Raw genomic sequence first — 16,815 nt, forward strand, 5'->3', positions numbered from 1 at the left:
AGAATTGCGACTCCAGTGATGTTGTCAATACTTCTGCCATCTCCTTGTTGTCATAAACTAATCCGTTTTCTCCTCAGAGTGGCCTGTCTACCCTGCGTGTAGTGTTCAGAACTTTCACGGTCTTCCACACTTCTCTTGTGTCCTGTTCTATCTCTGAGCCATTCTTCCCATCTGAGGCCTCTGTGCTCCTGTAACATTTGCTTTACTTGGGCTTCTGGTCTTCTAAGCAGGTGACGATCAGCGGGATCGCAGAAAGTTTGCCAATCCCTCATCACACACCACTTCTCGGCTATCAGGTCCCAGATATCGGGGCAGGTCCCTAGCACCAGGTTTGGTGGTTTGCCTGGTGCTCATCTCCTGAGCACAGGTCTGGAGTACATTCATAAAATACTCTATCATCATATCCACCTCTGCTTCATTCCTCATTTGTGGGGTGTCCTTCAGATGTGTTCTACCAGGGCGTTATATTGCTCCCAGTTAGTAACTGTCTTTTTTTGCCATCCTCCAGATTTAGTCTTTGTTCTGAGGCCAGCTTGTAGTGAACTGTTGCTGTAGCCCTCCATGGCAGGCATGGGAGAAATTATTCCCAGAGAGGGATCGCTCTAGATAAATCATCTCAATCTCATTCCACTGCCATTTTCGGTGATGCAGCCCCAGTACCCATGCTTGGAATTCATGTCCCTCACTACTATGACTCTCTCGTCATTGTTGAACAGGGCCTGAAGGTGTCTTGACATTTATCGTTGGTCATGGGATTCATAGGCCGAAATTATTTTAACACTTGGTTGCCTAATTTTATTCTGCCCCCGACGCCTTGACCATGACCAAGTTTGGTATGCTGGTTTTTTTTCCCGCAAATCGTCTGCCTCACAATGAGCACGAGTCCTCCGCCTGGGCAGTTTTGTCATTTGACCCTGTGGACCGAGTAATTGTGCACCTTAAATGAGTTGGTCGGCATTAGATGCATCTTCATGATGCAGGCAACATCTGTGGTGTGCTGGTCAAGAAAGGACTGCAGCTGCAGGGTTTTATCCGTAATGCCATGGTCATTCTAATTAAAAATTCGAAAGGATGTTCTTCTATTAAGGTCCATTGGCAAATACTGTCATAGCGGCTTCTACTATTATCATCAACTTGGAAACTATATCTGGTTCTGCTCGGACCTTTACCAGTGTTTCTTTATCTTTTTGCACCAGGGTGCTCATGTTCAGTCCCACAAACAGCGCTTTTATTTCTCTGAAATCTTCCAGCAAACTAAAGAGGTCACCGCTAGTGTTTGGCATTGCCTGAGGTGCCTCTGGTGCTGGTTGTGGAGCGGTTCTGATATCTTCTGTGCCAGGAGCAGCCGGAGGATCTGGTGGTGAGAACGCAGCTTCTTTGCTACAAGCAGTCGACTTGGCTGCTGGTGGATGTGGCAGTGGTGGTGTGCTCACCTCTGGGCCCACTGGAGGGTCCACTGGTGGGTGGTGGGGACGCATTTGCTTCTGGCACTGCTGAGAGGGAGGGGGGGAGGGTTACTTCGGCATTGAAAATGGAGGGGGCAGCCCGTGAGGTCTGTCCTGGCGTCAGTACCAGGAATTGCCGTGCTGGTACCTAAACTTATCTTGCTGCCAAGTTCAGTTTTCAGTGGCAGTTGGGGCAAGTTTGCTTTGGCTGTGGTTTTGAATTAATCTTTGATAAAATTCACAATGGGCTAAGGACACACTGGGTTTTGTGTTCTCCCATGGCTGCAAAGACTCGTCAGGTGCAGGTCTGCGCATTTCACGCACTTTGGCTGTAGTTAGCAGTTTTTGCTTGTGTGTTTGAACCTCTGGCAGCAATGGAATTGATCTGGACCTTCAGGCTTGTTGTATTTTTCTACTGTTATCCTAAACCTTAGTATACAGCGAAGACTAAATACTCGCGTCCTCATTATTTTCTAGCACCACCAAGAAGTTCTGCTCCTTCTTGCAGCCTCTAATTCTTTCCTCTGTTGCACTATGAAACATTCGCCTGTGAGTTACTGCTTGACATCCTCCAGTTCCGCACTTGAAATTTGTGCACATTGTACTACAGAAATGTTTTTAAACCCTGCACTATTTAAGTTTTTCCTTATTTGACCCAAGGAATCCGTTGATGGTAGGTTAGCACACACATTACTCTGTATATACAGGGGTATTAATAAGAAATTGTGACCTATTTTCAAGAACCAAGAAGAAAATGATGTCTGAAATACTGTAGTATCTTTTATGGTTAACTTATGGGCACCATAGTGTCAACACCATTCCCAGCTGTTTTCAGCTGTATATTGCAGTAACCTTCCATTAATTTTTTTAAATTGAAAGTAATTTAAACTTGTTTTGTGTTTAGGTTATTATGAAGTTGATACAAATGTGGTAAGAGAAACTATGAGAGTTGTTGTACCGCCTATTAAAGATTACAGCTCCGTTGGCATTTACATAGCAAGAGAATGTAAAAATGTACCAACATATTTGTTGGAGAAAGTTACTTCACCAGGTAAGAGGCATATATCAAAATTATTGTAATGATTGATGACATAATTTTTGAAAATACTAATCCAACTTTTCTGTATTACAGTTTTCAAAAGAAGTGTACTTGAAAACAATGCTAAGTTTGCAGAATTTGCAGGGAAGAAGATATTAGAAGTTGATCTCATTAATATGCCTGAGATTTTAGAGTATGAAGCTCAAAATCTGCAAGGTGCTTAATAATGTGTGGAGAACAGTGACATATTTATTGTATTATTTGTTACCAGCATATATAAGACCTGTTTTAGGCAGAGTTTGCTGCTGTTAGTAACTTTTATTGTTTCATAAGTCTGGTGGTTTGGAAGACTGAGCAGTATGCTGAAATATATGTTAAGTTTTAGGTGTTCTGGTAAAGAGACTGTGGGTGCAGATGTAAATGAAATGAAATGTATATTCCTTCATTTGTTAAAATGGAGAAAGCTCAGAATTCTACTTAAGATTAGAATCTCAGTTATTCCTTACATATCAGAATATACCTTTCAGTCCAAATTGATAATGGAGCATTTACCCCTCAGAGAAAGTGGTGACAGTTTGTTAGGTACAAATTTCAATACTTTTACTTTTTTTGTCCTTATGAGGAAAGAGCTTACTCTACTGTGACAAAAAAATCGTTCCATTCAGTACAGATATCCATGTGGAAGTGTTAAAGAGTTTTGGGATTAGACATTCAGTAGAAAACATTTTAGTTCCTTTAGATATGAATTTATATACTAAAGAGTTTAAATGTATTTTATTTGCAGATAATAGTTTACATGTTGAACTCTTGTTGTTTATATACTTTTAGAATAACATCCATGTTACTTTACAATATAAAATTGTAGTTTCCAATTTCAGAAAATAAAAATCATATAACAGTAATTAACAGTAATTAAATAATAGGTTCACCATTTACAGCTTTTTGGCGGAGGTGGAACAACTTCTTAATCCATTTTTCCATTCGTTGCTGATCTGAAAATAACTAAAAAAAAAAGTATTCTTTATTTTAATCTGATTCGAAGAGTTTAAAGTATTACATTTTCAAACATAGAATCCAAAAGTCCACCTCAAACTTCCACGTTAAAATCTGCTGTGAAAACAGTTTCCATATTTAAATTATAAAAAATCCAAGTCTATTAATTTTGTAAACCAGAGATCATTTTCTGGAATATTTGCATATAAATCACTACAAGTGCACCAGTTTTAGTGAAGAGAGCTTTCTGATAATTATTAAGTAGGTGTTTATATTGTGCATTGAAAGGGGGGGGGGAGGGGGAGAGAATGGAAAGAGAAGGAACTGATATCAGCTGGATCAGGAGTTAATGCAGTGAAAATATGTGGCAGACTGTTATCTCCTGGTTACTACGCACCACTGCACACAGCGTTAATTGCAAATGTGCAGACTATCTCAATGCTCTCCTTGGCCGACCCATATTATTGTTACTCCTGGAGGTCGAACATAAATGTGCATCTACACTGAAAGGTTTGGATTCATTGCTCGCTGAGACATATAATTATATACGAATGTAAGGTACCTGTTCTTTTGGATATGTATGAAAGCAGTCATCTGCAGAATCCACAGCTGTGATGCATATTTTGTAAATAGAAGCTGAAGGAGAGGAACTGATGATATCAGTTGCATTGGAACTTTATGCGGAGATGTTCACCATACACTGTATTGTATAATTGCTTTCAACGGGATAGTAATGTCCAGTTTTATATTAGAGAGGGACAGTGAAGTGGTGATATGCTATATAGCCATTAAATTAACACAAACTTAACAAATGGAAGAGCAATGTGCTAACTTTATGACCCTTCCAACACAAGATAAGTTGTATCTAAACTTTTTAAGGGTATTAGAACTCAGCATGAAGCAAACATCAAAAACACAGTGAGAAGAAATACAGGTAAGAAAAAAATAATACTATGGTATACATCTTAAGCAGAGGCTAATGAAGAGCAAAACCCCAAATCACCATAAATGGGCTCATTTTCTTCACTGTGATGAGTATTAATTTCAAGCTTCCTGACTTATTAAAACTGTATGCTGAACCAGGGCTTGAGCATGAAACTGTGCCTTTAAGAGAGCAATGCTCTTGTCAACAGCTATCTAGGACCAATTCACAACTTAACCTCACCACTGCATTTCTACTGGTACCTCTACACACACACACACACACACACACACACACACACACACACACACACACTACATTGCAAAATATTAATTTTTGTAATCTGTTTCCTAACACCAAGCAGGCACTTCAATAAAACCTAAAAGTTTGATTTTTTTTAAAAAATGGATATTTAAACAATTGTCAATTATCCACCCTCAACTTATTTTCAGCATCAACTGCTCCATCAAATTTAATTTGCACTGCAGATTTTACAGATTTATAAGTTAAAGATATTCTCCAAACATAAGTGACTGTTTAGAGATCCTATTCCAATCTTGTACTTTATTTTCTCTCTGACAGCAGAAGCCTGTGTGATATGGTATTGAACAGTATGACATTGTAAGCAAAAGGGTTTTGCTGTGTAGTACAGGTATATGGTACTTTGTAACAGTATTGTGCCTATTTTTGTCCTATTCCATTCGCGGCTGTTGTCACTATCAATATAATTTTTCAGGGTATGTAAACAATATATAAAATTCTCAGATGCTTCTGCCACTGTTGCAAATGGCCTTCCTCAGGGTGTTTTATTACAGCTATGCGGTCTTGTTTCTCTGAATTTACCCAACAAGGTTTTGTGAGAACTTATCTTCCCTCCAGATATTCAGTTTTAAGTTTCTTGAGAATTTCTTTTAAACTTCTGCAATGGGCTATTCTGACCTGTTATGATCCTAGTAACATGTCTCTGTATCCAGCTTGTGTCTACTGTCATGCTTAATTGATCCAGACTATACTCTAGACTTTGTTGTACTAACATCTTGTTTTTAATTTCCTTTACGGAACGCTTCCAACAAATCTGTTTTTGTGAGAGCACCACACTCATACTGCTTCTCAGTATTACTCCAAAATAATAGTATGGTGTGACATGGTCACAATGTCAACCACCGATCTTACAGTCTGATACTATGAGGTTCTCTCTCTGTTACAGGCATTACTTTAAACTTATCCACATATAGAGGGGGTTGCCTTCAATTACATAATGTGGATATTTTTTTAAGTTTCCCTGTATTTCCCTGAAGTCATTCAGTGAGGTTACTGACCTGTAGACAAAAACATCAGTAAATGATCTTTACAGGATGTGTGTACTGATAACACTAGCAGCCTTATATGCTTCTTTGAGGCACACCTGATACCACTTTTGTTTCTGCTGAACATTCACTGCCCAGTATAACATACTTGCTTCTATTAGTCAAAGTATTCCTAAAGCCAATCGCATACATGCGAGCAAAAATCCATATGATTGTATAATGGTTAGTAGCAGATCATGTGGTAAGTGTCAAATGCCCTTTGCGAACCTAAAAAGAGAGGATCTTCCTGTTCACAAGCACCCACCGACTGAAAAATGTGTGTACAAATAAGGCAAGCATATGCTCCGGGGACCTCCAACTTCTTTCTGGCCAGAGCAGCTCGCCCACCTTACCCCTTCTTCCTTCTCCATGATTTTATTTCTGTCTGTCTTATTGAATTTTGCTGACAATAAAGCTTCCCAGGAGTTGCATTTTGTATCCTCCTCCTGAGGATTATTCCTGCCTCAATACATATAGGATGAAGAGACTGATAACCTCACTGTTTGATCCCTTTAACTCCAACAACCAACCAATAATCCATGCTGATGCTGATTCTCAGAGCAGCTCAATTTCCTTCAGGAATCTCAATGTTTGAGCTTAGAATATGCTTCACAATCCTACAACACATGTGTGCCACAAATACTGTTCAATAATTCTGTGCATCTCATCTTTTACCTGTTTTGTAAACAAGAGTGTCCTGCGCTCTCTCCTGTCACACGAGACTATCTGCTGTAGAAATTCTCAATAAATAAAAGCTACAAGGAAAAAAATTCATTCTAACTGGCATTGTATCAGGGCCTCGCACCATCTTTGATATTACATTAGAACATTTTGATCAATAAAATCCATTGAAAAACTCCAGATTCATAAATTACACATGATTAATTTTACATTTGCTTACTATTTTCCTACAATAAAAAGAAGCATTAGAAGCTGTACGCAAGTAACTTGATATAAGTCTAGAAACAAAATTCAAATTAATGTTTTACAAGAGCACTTAAGTTTGTTTCTCAATAATAATCTCCTTTTTGCCCATAGTCATATTCACCTTTGGAAGTACAGGTTTTCTCCTATATCAGCTGATGTCTTTAGATCCAAGTAAAATAGGTGAGATGAATTACATGAGAAACAGTAAATCTGACTTCCTTTCTTGCGAGATCAAATGCAGTACTGCCAACATTCCCAGTTTCCTAATATTCACAACCTCAAACATTTCTTAGTGTTATGCTGTAGAAAGTATTCTATAGTTACCTTTTTCTGCAATTGAAAGGTTGATCATAGAGATTCGATTAGATTAGTTTTTTGTTCCATAGAACCGTTCTGAGGAGATCCTCGTGGATGTGGAACATGTCAATTTATTTTATTTTATTTTTTTTTTAATCTGAAATAACAATACTAATAGTATGAATATATACAATACATCATTTGTTTCTATTAAAAAATTTGTCAATGGAGTAGGAGGAGTTGGCCACTAGTAAGGCTTTCAGGCTCCTTTTAAATTGATCTTTATTTGTAACTAAATTTTTTATGTTTACTGGCAAATTATTGAAGATGAGTGTTCCTGAGTAGTGGACCCCTTTTTGAACTAAAGTAAGTGCTTTTAAGCCCTTGTGCAGATAATTTTTGTTCCTGGTATTGTATGTATGAACTGAGCTGTTTGTTGGAAAAAGAGATATATTATTTAGAACAAATTTCATTAATGAGTAAATATACTGAGAGGCAGTAGTTAGTATACCCAGTTCTTTGAAGAGGTTTCTACAGGACGTCCGTGAATTTACTCCACAAATATGTATTACACGCTTTTGGACTCTGAAAACTTTTGTTTGACTTGAAGAGTTACCCCAAAATATTATACCATATGACATTATGGAATGAAAGTAGGCAAAGTATGCAAGCTTTTTCATTTTTATGTCTCCTATGTCTGCTAACACTCGAATTGCAAATACAGATTTGTTAAGGCGTTTCTGCAGTTCTGTGGTGTGCTCTTCCCAACTGAATTTATTATCAAGTTGTAATCCCAGGAATTTAAGACTGTCAACCTCTTCTATCTGCTCTTCTTCGTATTTTATGCATATGCTGGGTGGAAACCTCTTACAGGTTCTAAACTGCATATAGTGAGTCTTTTCGAAGTTTAATGTCAGTGAGTTGGCTTTAAACCATTTATTAACATCCATGAAAATACCATTAGCAGATCTTTCTAGAACTACACTTGACATACTATTTATTGCAATACTTGTGTCATCTGCAAACAAAACGAACTCTGCTTCTGGCAGTGTAACTGATGAGAGATCATTAATGTACACAAGAAAAAGCAATGGCCCTAAGATGGATCCTTGTGGGACACCACATGTAATTTCTTCCCATTCTGATGATGACTGATGACTTAATTCACTAGTCCCTTGCACTGACACCCTTTGTTTCCTGTTAGTGAGGTATGACTTGAACCATTTTGCAGCACTGCCCGTGACACCGTAGAATTCTAATTTACTTAAAAGGATGTTGTGGTTCACACAATCAAATGCCTTTAACAAATCACAGAAAATACCTGCTGCTTGTAATTTGTTATTTAATGAATTAAGTACATTTTCACTGTAGGTGTAAATAGCCTACTCGATATCAGAACCCTTCAGAAATCCAAACTGTGTTCTTGATAATATGTTATTTGTGGTAAGATGGTTGAGCAGCTGCCTGTATATTACTTTTTCTAAAATTTTTGAGAATGCTGGCAAAAGTGAAATCAGTCTGTAGTTTGATGGTATCTCTTTATACCCTTTCTTGAATAGAGGCTTAACATCTGCATATTTTAGCCAGTCAGGAAATGTCCCAGTTATAAGTGACTGGTTACACAAGTAACTTAGAATTGTACTAAACTCACAAGAACATGCCTTAATTAACTTTGTTGATATTTCATTGTACCCACTAGAATGCTTTGTTTTTAAAGATTTTATGATGAAGTTATTTCTTTTAGTGAAGTGAGTGATGTATTCATGTACTTGAAGCTATTTGTGAAGGCTAGTTTCAGATATTCAAGGGCATTATTTACTGATCCTGAAAGTCCCATTCTATCAGTAACGGATATAAAGTACTTGTTAAATAGATTTGCCACACTATGCCCATCAGTTACTAATGTGTCATCTACCCTTAGTGCTATTTGCTCCTGTTCCTTTCTGGTTCTACCAGTCTGCTCTTTCACTATATCCCAATTGTTTTTATTTTGTTCCCTGACATTGCTATCTTCTTCTCATAGAGCATTTGTTTAGACGTCTGAATTACTTTTTTTAATGTTTTACAGTATTCCTTGTATTTAGCTAAATCATCAGCATTGGAGCTATTCTTGGTCGACAGATACATTTTCCTTTTTGTCTTACAGGAAATATTTATTCCTTGTGTAATCCATGGTTTTATTATAGACTTCTGTTTAATTTGAGTAACTTTTAGAGGAAAACAGTTTTCAAACATGGTACTGACATTGTTCATGAATGTGTTACATTTTTCATTCATGTCATGAGCACTATAAACATCTTTCCAGTTCATATCTTTGAGCAGTTTTCTAAAACACTCAATTTTTGGTTGATTGACTACTCTCCTGTACTCAGATTTAGCAGTCTTGATAATCTGCTTAGAATTTACATCTAAAACAAGGAGCTGCATGTCATGATCTGATAGTCCATTTATAACAGGTTTTATGATATGATTTTGTTCCTTTGATTTGTCTATAAAAATGTTAGCAATGGCTGTCCTTGAGGATTTAGTGATCCTAGTTGGAAAGTTTACAGTGTGAGTTAGATTGAAAGAAAACATTACTAACTGCAGTGAATGTTTACTGGAAGATTGCATTAGAAAATCTGTATTAAAGTCACCAGCAATCAAAATTTCTTTGTTTCTTCCTGTTAAATAACCCAAAAGAGCTTCTAGATGATCTAAGAATAGATTATAATTTCCTGCAGGTGCTCGGTAAATAGTTATTATTATATAGGATCTGTTATGGAACTCTACTTCTGTTGCACATGCTGCTCTAAACAGAATTTATTAATGTCAATGTTCTTGAATTTATGGCAGTTTTTGATAAATGTGGCAACTCCTCCTCCATCCATATCTACTCTGCAGAAGTAGGAAGCTAGCTTGAATCCTGAAATGTCCAACATATCTATATCAGTGGTCACTTGATGTTCAGAGAGGCAGATTATGTAAATTTGGTTAGATGAATTCATTTCATCGATACAAATGAGTAGTTCATCAACTTTATTTCTAAGTCCCGGAATGTTCTGGTGTAATAAAGATAACTGATACTGCATACTAATGGGATTGTAACTGCTTTGGCGAAGATGAACTGGCAGTTTCTGATTACTTTCTGTTAAACACTGTTTAAATGGAGGCTGTATGATAAAATTTGACTTCTGTTCATCTGTTTTCTCAAACTGAGTGTGTCTGCCAATCTCTCTTAAAACTCATTTTCTTTCCCCCTTCCCTATCCTAAAAAAGGCATCCCTCTGACACCTGTGACCACTGTTATTTTACCACTTGTGCCAGTGTCCCCCCTTAATTTTTCTGCAATCAACCCAGACAGTTTTCCCTTCCCTTTCCTATTGAGGTGAAGGCCATGCCTAGTGTAGTCCCACCTATCGATAGCATCCACAGAAATCAAACCAGTATGGGACCCTATATCCGTTCTAAGCAGCCACTCCAACTCCAAGTTCACCCTCCCTATGGAAGAGTTCAAATGAGGCCGATCATGGCGTCTCAACACAGACACAAGTTCCACACTCGTATGCTTCGTTGCTGATGCTATCTTCACCAGGTCACTCTCTATTGAATATTCAGAGAGTCTGCCAATGCTATTTCCCGGACCACCCACTATAACCACAGCATCCTCCTTTGTGAAATCCTTGCATAAAGCACCTCCATCCTCTGTTACCTGACCCAGATCTGCACTAGGCTTGAAAAAGTTTGTGACCTGGTACTCTGGACCTAGATTTTCCTGCAGTAGTTGGCCAACACCTCTACCATGGTAACTACCTAACAACAGAACTTTCTTTCTCTTTACAAATTTCCCTACCTTTTTCAAGTCCTTGAAAGCTTGTTGTGCCCTTTCTACAGCTTCAGCTACACGAGGCTCATCCGATTCTGACTGAGGCAACAGGTCAAATCTATTTTCAAGGTTTATGACAAAGCTGTCTGATGCTCTCCTTTGCCTGTTCTACCTGTTGCCACTTCCCACCTCTGTTCACCCTTCTCCCTCTTTAACCTGTCCAGATCCTCCCTTGCCTTGTCTAGGTCAGCTTGAAGAGCTGCAATTTTCCCTTCCTGTTCCAGTATTTTCCTATCTCTACTGCAGATCCTACAATACCACTGGTGAGCCTCATTTATGTCCCCATTTCCCACGCCACTACATTCGCCCCAATGAAAGAAACTATAGCACCCATCACACCATACCCCGGAACTAATGATCCTACGGCATGTCACACACTTCTCACTCATGGTAAAAACAGAAATCGTATAAGCTGATTTAAGTAGTAACTGAAACGTAAACAAAGGACCCTAGAAACTATTCAGGCAGATATAAATAAATTGAAAGAGTACTGAATAAAAAAAACTGGTGATTACATATAACTCACTGTTTACTTACGATAAGCGCGCGTGAAATTAAGCCTAAAATCCGTGCTATAGGTGCGAGAAGGAAAATAAACTTCTTACCCCGTTTAATCTTCTTTAACACTTCACTAACACTTCCACTAATGTAACAACACTTATATTATATTCATACCAACTGGAAACGTTTATCTATAAGTTTAATTCACTGCTTACTTACGATTCGCGCGCGTGAAATTAGGCCTAGGATTCGTGCTACAGGCGCGAGAAGAAAAATACGCTTCTTACCCCATTTAATCTTATTTTATACTTCACTAACACTTCCACTAATTCAACAACACTTATATTATATTTATAACACCTGTACACGTTTAAAAATAGCTTAATAACAACGCTTTTTATAATTATTTAGGGCAGCAAATACTCGAAGAGCCCGTGTTGGCGCAGTGTTGCCAACAGCATCCCTACTTTGCTGTAGGTGAATTTTTAAGAGCAATGCAAATTGTAGGGATATTTTTTGAACCAGTTCCACAACAATGACAGATCGTTTTCATAACATTGCAGAATCTTACACCCATTATTGGGTAAAAGTGCCACACAACACATCACAAGCCTGTAAGGGCCAACATGCAAATTGCAGAAACCCAAGTTTCAGCACCATTGATTGCACTGAAACAAATAACATATCACATTTGCTCCTGTTGATGCCAGTTGTAGATATTAGAGACTACAAATGTCTGTCACAGACAATAACATTATAAGACCATTTTTACTGCTGTAAATCACAGTTTTCATTTCTACGTCATCTTAGATTCCAAATTAAATTATCTGGTCACAATTGGTACATATATCAACCTTAGATTTCTTTGTAGTCAGTTTCATTTTGTGATATTCATCGCAAAAGAGCCTATAACCTTGCAAAATTCTTTAGATTACTTTTCATACAATGCAGCGATCATCAGGTAAATTAATAACAACTTTCCCCAACAATGGCTTTTGTATGTAAAGATTCCAGTTAGAAACTTAAGGATGTCCTCTTTTATATTATTGTTTTCTGAGTGAGGTCCTTCAGTCCTGCTGGTCCATTCTGAATAAATACCTTTAAAAAGCATGACTTGCTACTATCAATTTTCAGTCTGTCTTACTCCGTGTGGTCTTTTACATGAACATCCCTAAATAGATTACTTTCATTTCATATTGTGATAAGCTTTGTTTAAAATAACTTTAACAAGCCTCAAACACAATCTTTTCATCTATTTCGGCCATTCATTGTTTAGTACGCACCAAATCTTTTTCTATGAACTTCATTTAAGATTTTTTTGGTGACTAATGCAGGCCACAACAATAAGCACCTACAGTACTCTTGTACACTGTTTAGACACTAGTCACATTACCCTTAATGTTTTATCACAGGGTACAGTATATCAAAACAGAAATGATGGAACGCATTATTCCCCAACTGACCACTATTGCTATTGCTGTTGAAAGTGTGTTAAACAAACTCACTACCACTACACACTGCAGTCTCACTTCATTAACTGTCACAATTGCATATATCTTGATAGATTACACTGCTCTTCCCTAGTGTAGCCCAAGGATGGCAATTTCTCTTGCTCAAGAAAATTATCCAAATTCCCGAGAAAAGATTAACTGTGCTGATCTTTGTTAACCAGGTATGCAAATCAACATGCTGTTAGTGTAACTACTAGTCCCTAGGAGAGCAGCTAGCTTTAAGCTGTGTACTGCCTTGCTGAAACTCTAACATTAGAGCTAGAGCTATCTCGAGCACTGTGCACTGATGAATAGTCCACACAGCTCCACACTTTTGGCTAGAAGCAGATGAACACAACATATCCTTCATCACACACCAAACTGTGGTTTGTTGATATATTCACGCTATCACACTGCAACATTCGTTCACAGTATAATATGCAAGATCCACATTTCATCTGTTTAAAACTCTAGCCACTTTAATCCCAGTGCTTACCTCTATTACATGTGACAACTCGTTTACTTGGTCTATTTTTAAATGTAAATCCCATGGATTTAATTTTTCTCTCTCCAGAGTTTCCTTGCAGTCAAATAGCTGTGAAGTTTAAGCATAGTTGGTACCTCTTTGTACCCTTCATAACATTGGATACATTATATTCTGTACTAATAATCTGTAAAACTTGGATTTTGGCCACTGCAACAACTTTTTGGGACTCCATTATCAAAAACGCATTGTGGGAAATCTGATGAACCGTGACAGTGGTTACCAATTGAATAACGCATGGAATCCCGTCATCTCCGAAATTTGCTCGAAACGAAGACACCAGAAGACTTCGATAGCTGCAGCCAGTGACAATACCGACGGCAGCTGAGTACTGCAGTTCCACCAGTGAGGGCGCTGCCGCTGGGTGTGTGGCCCTTCTGTCTCCACAATTGCAACGAATGCGCGGCAGTACTATCAGCACACCCCATAAACCATGGACCTTGCCGTTGGTTGGGAGGCTTGCGTGCCTCAGCGATACAGATAGCCGTACCGTAGGTACAACCACAACGGAGGGGTATTTGTTGAGAGGCCAGACAAACGTGTGGTTCCTGAAGAGGGGCAGCAGCCTTTTCAGTAGTTGCAAGGGCAACAGTCTGGATGATTGACTGATCTGGCCTTGTAACAATAACCAAAACGGCCTTGCTGTGCTGGTACAGCGAACGGCTGAAAGCAAGGGGAAACTACGGCCGTAATTTTTCCCGAGGGCATGCAGCTTTACTGTATGATTAAATGATGGCGTCGTCTTGGGTAAAATATTCCGGAGGTAAAATAGTCCCCCATTCGGATCTCCGGGCGGGGACTACTCAAGAGGATGTCGTTATCAGGAGGAAGACAACTGGCGTTCTACGGATTGGAGCGTGGAATGTCAGATCCCTTAATCGGGCAGGTAGGTTAGAAAATTTGAAAAGGGAAATGGATAGGTTAAAGTTAGATATAGTGGGAATTAGTGAAGTTCGGTGGCAGGAGGAACAAGACTTCTGGTCAGGTGACTACAGGGTTATAAACACAAAGTCAAATAGGGGTAATGCAGGAGTAGGTTTAATAATGAATAGGAAAATAGGAACGCGGGTAAGCTACTACAAACAGCATAGTGAACGCATTATTGTGGCCAAGATAGATACGAAGCCCACACCAACTACAGTAGTACAAGTTTATATGCCAACTAGCTCTGCAGATGACGAAGAAATTGAAGAAAGGTATGATGAAATAAAAGAAATTATTCAGATAGTGAAGGGAGATGAAAATTTAATAGTCATGGGTGACTGGAATTCGAGAGTACGAAAAGGGAGAGAAGGAAACGTAGTAGGTGAATATGGATTGGGGCTACGAAATTAAAGAGGAAGCCGCCTGGTAGAATTTTGCACAGAGCACAACTTAATCATAGTTAACACTTGGTTTAAGAATCATGATAGAAGGTTGTATACATGGAAGAATCCTGGAGACACTAAAAGGTATCAGATAGATTATATAATGGTAAGACAGAGATTTAGGAACCAGGTTTTAAATTGTAAGACATTTCCAGGGGCAGATGTGGACTCTGACCACAATCTATTGGTTATGAACTGCAGATAGAAACTGCAAAAAGGTGGGAATTTAAGGAGATGGGACCTGGATAAACTGAAAGAACCAGAGGTTGTACAGAGTTTCAGGGAGAGCATAAGGGAACAATTGACAGGAATGGGGGAAAGAAATACAGTAGAAGAAGAATGGATAGCTCTGAGGGATGAAGTAGTGAAGGCAGCAGAGGATCAAGTAGGTAAAAAGACGAGGGCTAGTAGAAATCCTTGGGTAACAGAAGAAATATTGAATTTAATTGATGAAAGGAGAAAATATAAAAATGCAGTAAATGAAGCAGGCAAAAAGGAATACAAACGTCTCAAAAATGAGATCGACAGGAAGTGCAAAATGGCTAAGCAGGGATGGCTAGAAGACAAATGTAAGGATGTAGAGGCTTATCTCACTAGGGGGTAAGATAGATACTGCCTACAGGAAAATTAAAGAGACCTTTCGAGATAAGAGAACCACTTGTATGAACATAAAGAGCTCAGATGGAAACCCAGTTCTAAGCAAAGAAGGGAAAGCAGAAAGGTGGAAGGAGTATATAGAGGGTCTATACAAGGGCGATGTACTTGAGGACAATATTATGGAAATGGAAGAGGATGTAGATGAAGATGAAATGGGAGATACAATACTGCGTGAAGAGTTTGACAGAGCACTGAAAGACTTGAGTCGAAACAAGGCCCCCGGAGTAGACAACATTCCATTGGAACTACTGACAGCCTTGGGAGAGCCAGTCCTGACAAAACTCTACCATCTGGTGAGCAAGATGTAGGAAACAGGCGAAATACCCTCAGACTTCAAGAAGAATATAGTAATTCCAATCCCAAAGAAAGCAGGTGTTGACAGATGTGAGAATTACCGAACAATCAGTTTAATGAGCCACAGCTGCAAAATACTAACACGAATTCTTTACAGACGAATGGAAAAACTAGTAGAAGCCGACCTCGGGGAAGATCAGTTTGGATTCCGTAGAAATACTGGAACACGTGAGGCAATACTGACCTTACGACTTATCTTAGAAGAAAGATTAAGGAAAGGCAAACCTACGTTTCTAGCATTTGTAGACTTAGAGAAAGCTTTTGACAATGTTGACTGGAATACTCTCTTTCAAATTCTGAAGGTGGCAGGGGTAAAATACAGGGAGCGAAAGGCTATTTACAATTTGTACAGAAACCAGATGGCAGTTATAAGAGTCGAGGGGCATGAAAGGGAAGCAGTGGTTGGGAAGGGAGTAAGACAGGGTTGTAGCCTCTCCCCGATGTTATTCAATCTGTATATTGAGCAAGCAGTAAAGGAAACAAAAGAAAAATTCGGAGTAGGTATTAAAATCCATGGAGAAGAAATAAAAACTTTGAGGTTCGCCGATGACATTGTAATTCTGTCAGAGACAGCAAAGGACTTGGAAGAGCAGTTGAACGGAATGGATAGTGTCTTGAAAGGAGGATATAAGATGAACATCAACAAAAGCAAATCGAGGATAATGGAATGTAGTCAAATTAAATCGGGTGATGCTGAGGGAATTAGATTAGGAAATGAGACACTTAAAGTAGTAAAGGAGTTTTGCTATTTGGGGAGCAAAATAACTGATGATGGTCGAAGTAGAGAGGATATAAAATGTAGACTGGCAATGGCAAGGAAATCGTTTCTGAAGAAGAGAAATTTGTTAACCGAGTATAGATTTAAGTGTCAGGAAGTCATTTCTGAAAGTATTTGTATGGAGTGTAGCCATGTATGGAAGTGAAACATGGACGATAAATAGTTTGGACAAGAAGAGAATAGAAGCTTTCGAAATGTGGTGCTACAGAAGAATGCTGAAGATAAAGGTGGGTAGATCACGTAACTAATAAGGAGGTATTGAATAGGATTGGGGAGAAGAGGAGTATGTG

General features: G+C 38.6%; 2 protein-coding genes across 6 annotated transcripts in view; one reads left to right on the forward strand and one right to left on the reverse strand.

The window, feature by feature from the left end:
- LOC126260158 (integral membrane protein 2C) overlaps positions 1–3,386 on the forward strand; it is a 41,915-nt gene extending 38,529 nt beyond the window's left edge. Inside the window, exons 6-7 of the mRNA XM_049957417.1 lie at positions 2,350–2,496; positions 2,578–3,386. Of these exons, the coding sequence (XP_049813374.1) occupies positions 2,350–2,496; positions 2,578–2,708 (278 nt within the window). The 3' untranslated portion in view covers positions 2,709–3,386. The remainder of the gene's footprint in view (positions 1–2,349; positions 2,497–2,577) is intronic.
- The window catches only part of LOC126260159 (serine/arginine-rich splicing factor 4-like), a 58,774-nt gene continuing 45,200 nt past the window's right edge, over positions 3,242–16,815 (reverse strand). For all 5 annotated transcript variants that reach the window (XM_049957422.1, XM_049957423.1, XM_049957418.1 and 2 more), the window contains exon 6: positions 3,242–3,486. In XM_049957422.1, the coding sequence (XP_049813379.1) occupies positions 3,397–3,486 (90 nt within the window). In that variant the 3' untranslated portion in view covers positions 3,242–3,396. The remainder of the gene's footprint in view (positions 3,487–16,815) is intronic.

This window comes from Schistocerca nitens, chromosome 5 (genome assembly GCF_023898315.1).
Source record: "Schistocerca nitens isolate TAMUIC-IGC-003100 chromosome 5, iqSchNite1.1, whole genome shotgun sequence".
Classification (NCBI taxonomy): domain Eukaryota; kingdom Metazoa; phylum Arthropoda; class Insecta; order Orthoptera; family Acrididae; genus Schistocerca; species Schistocerca nitens.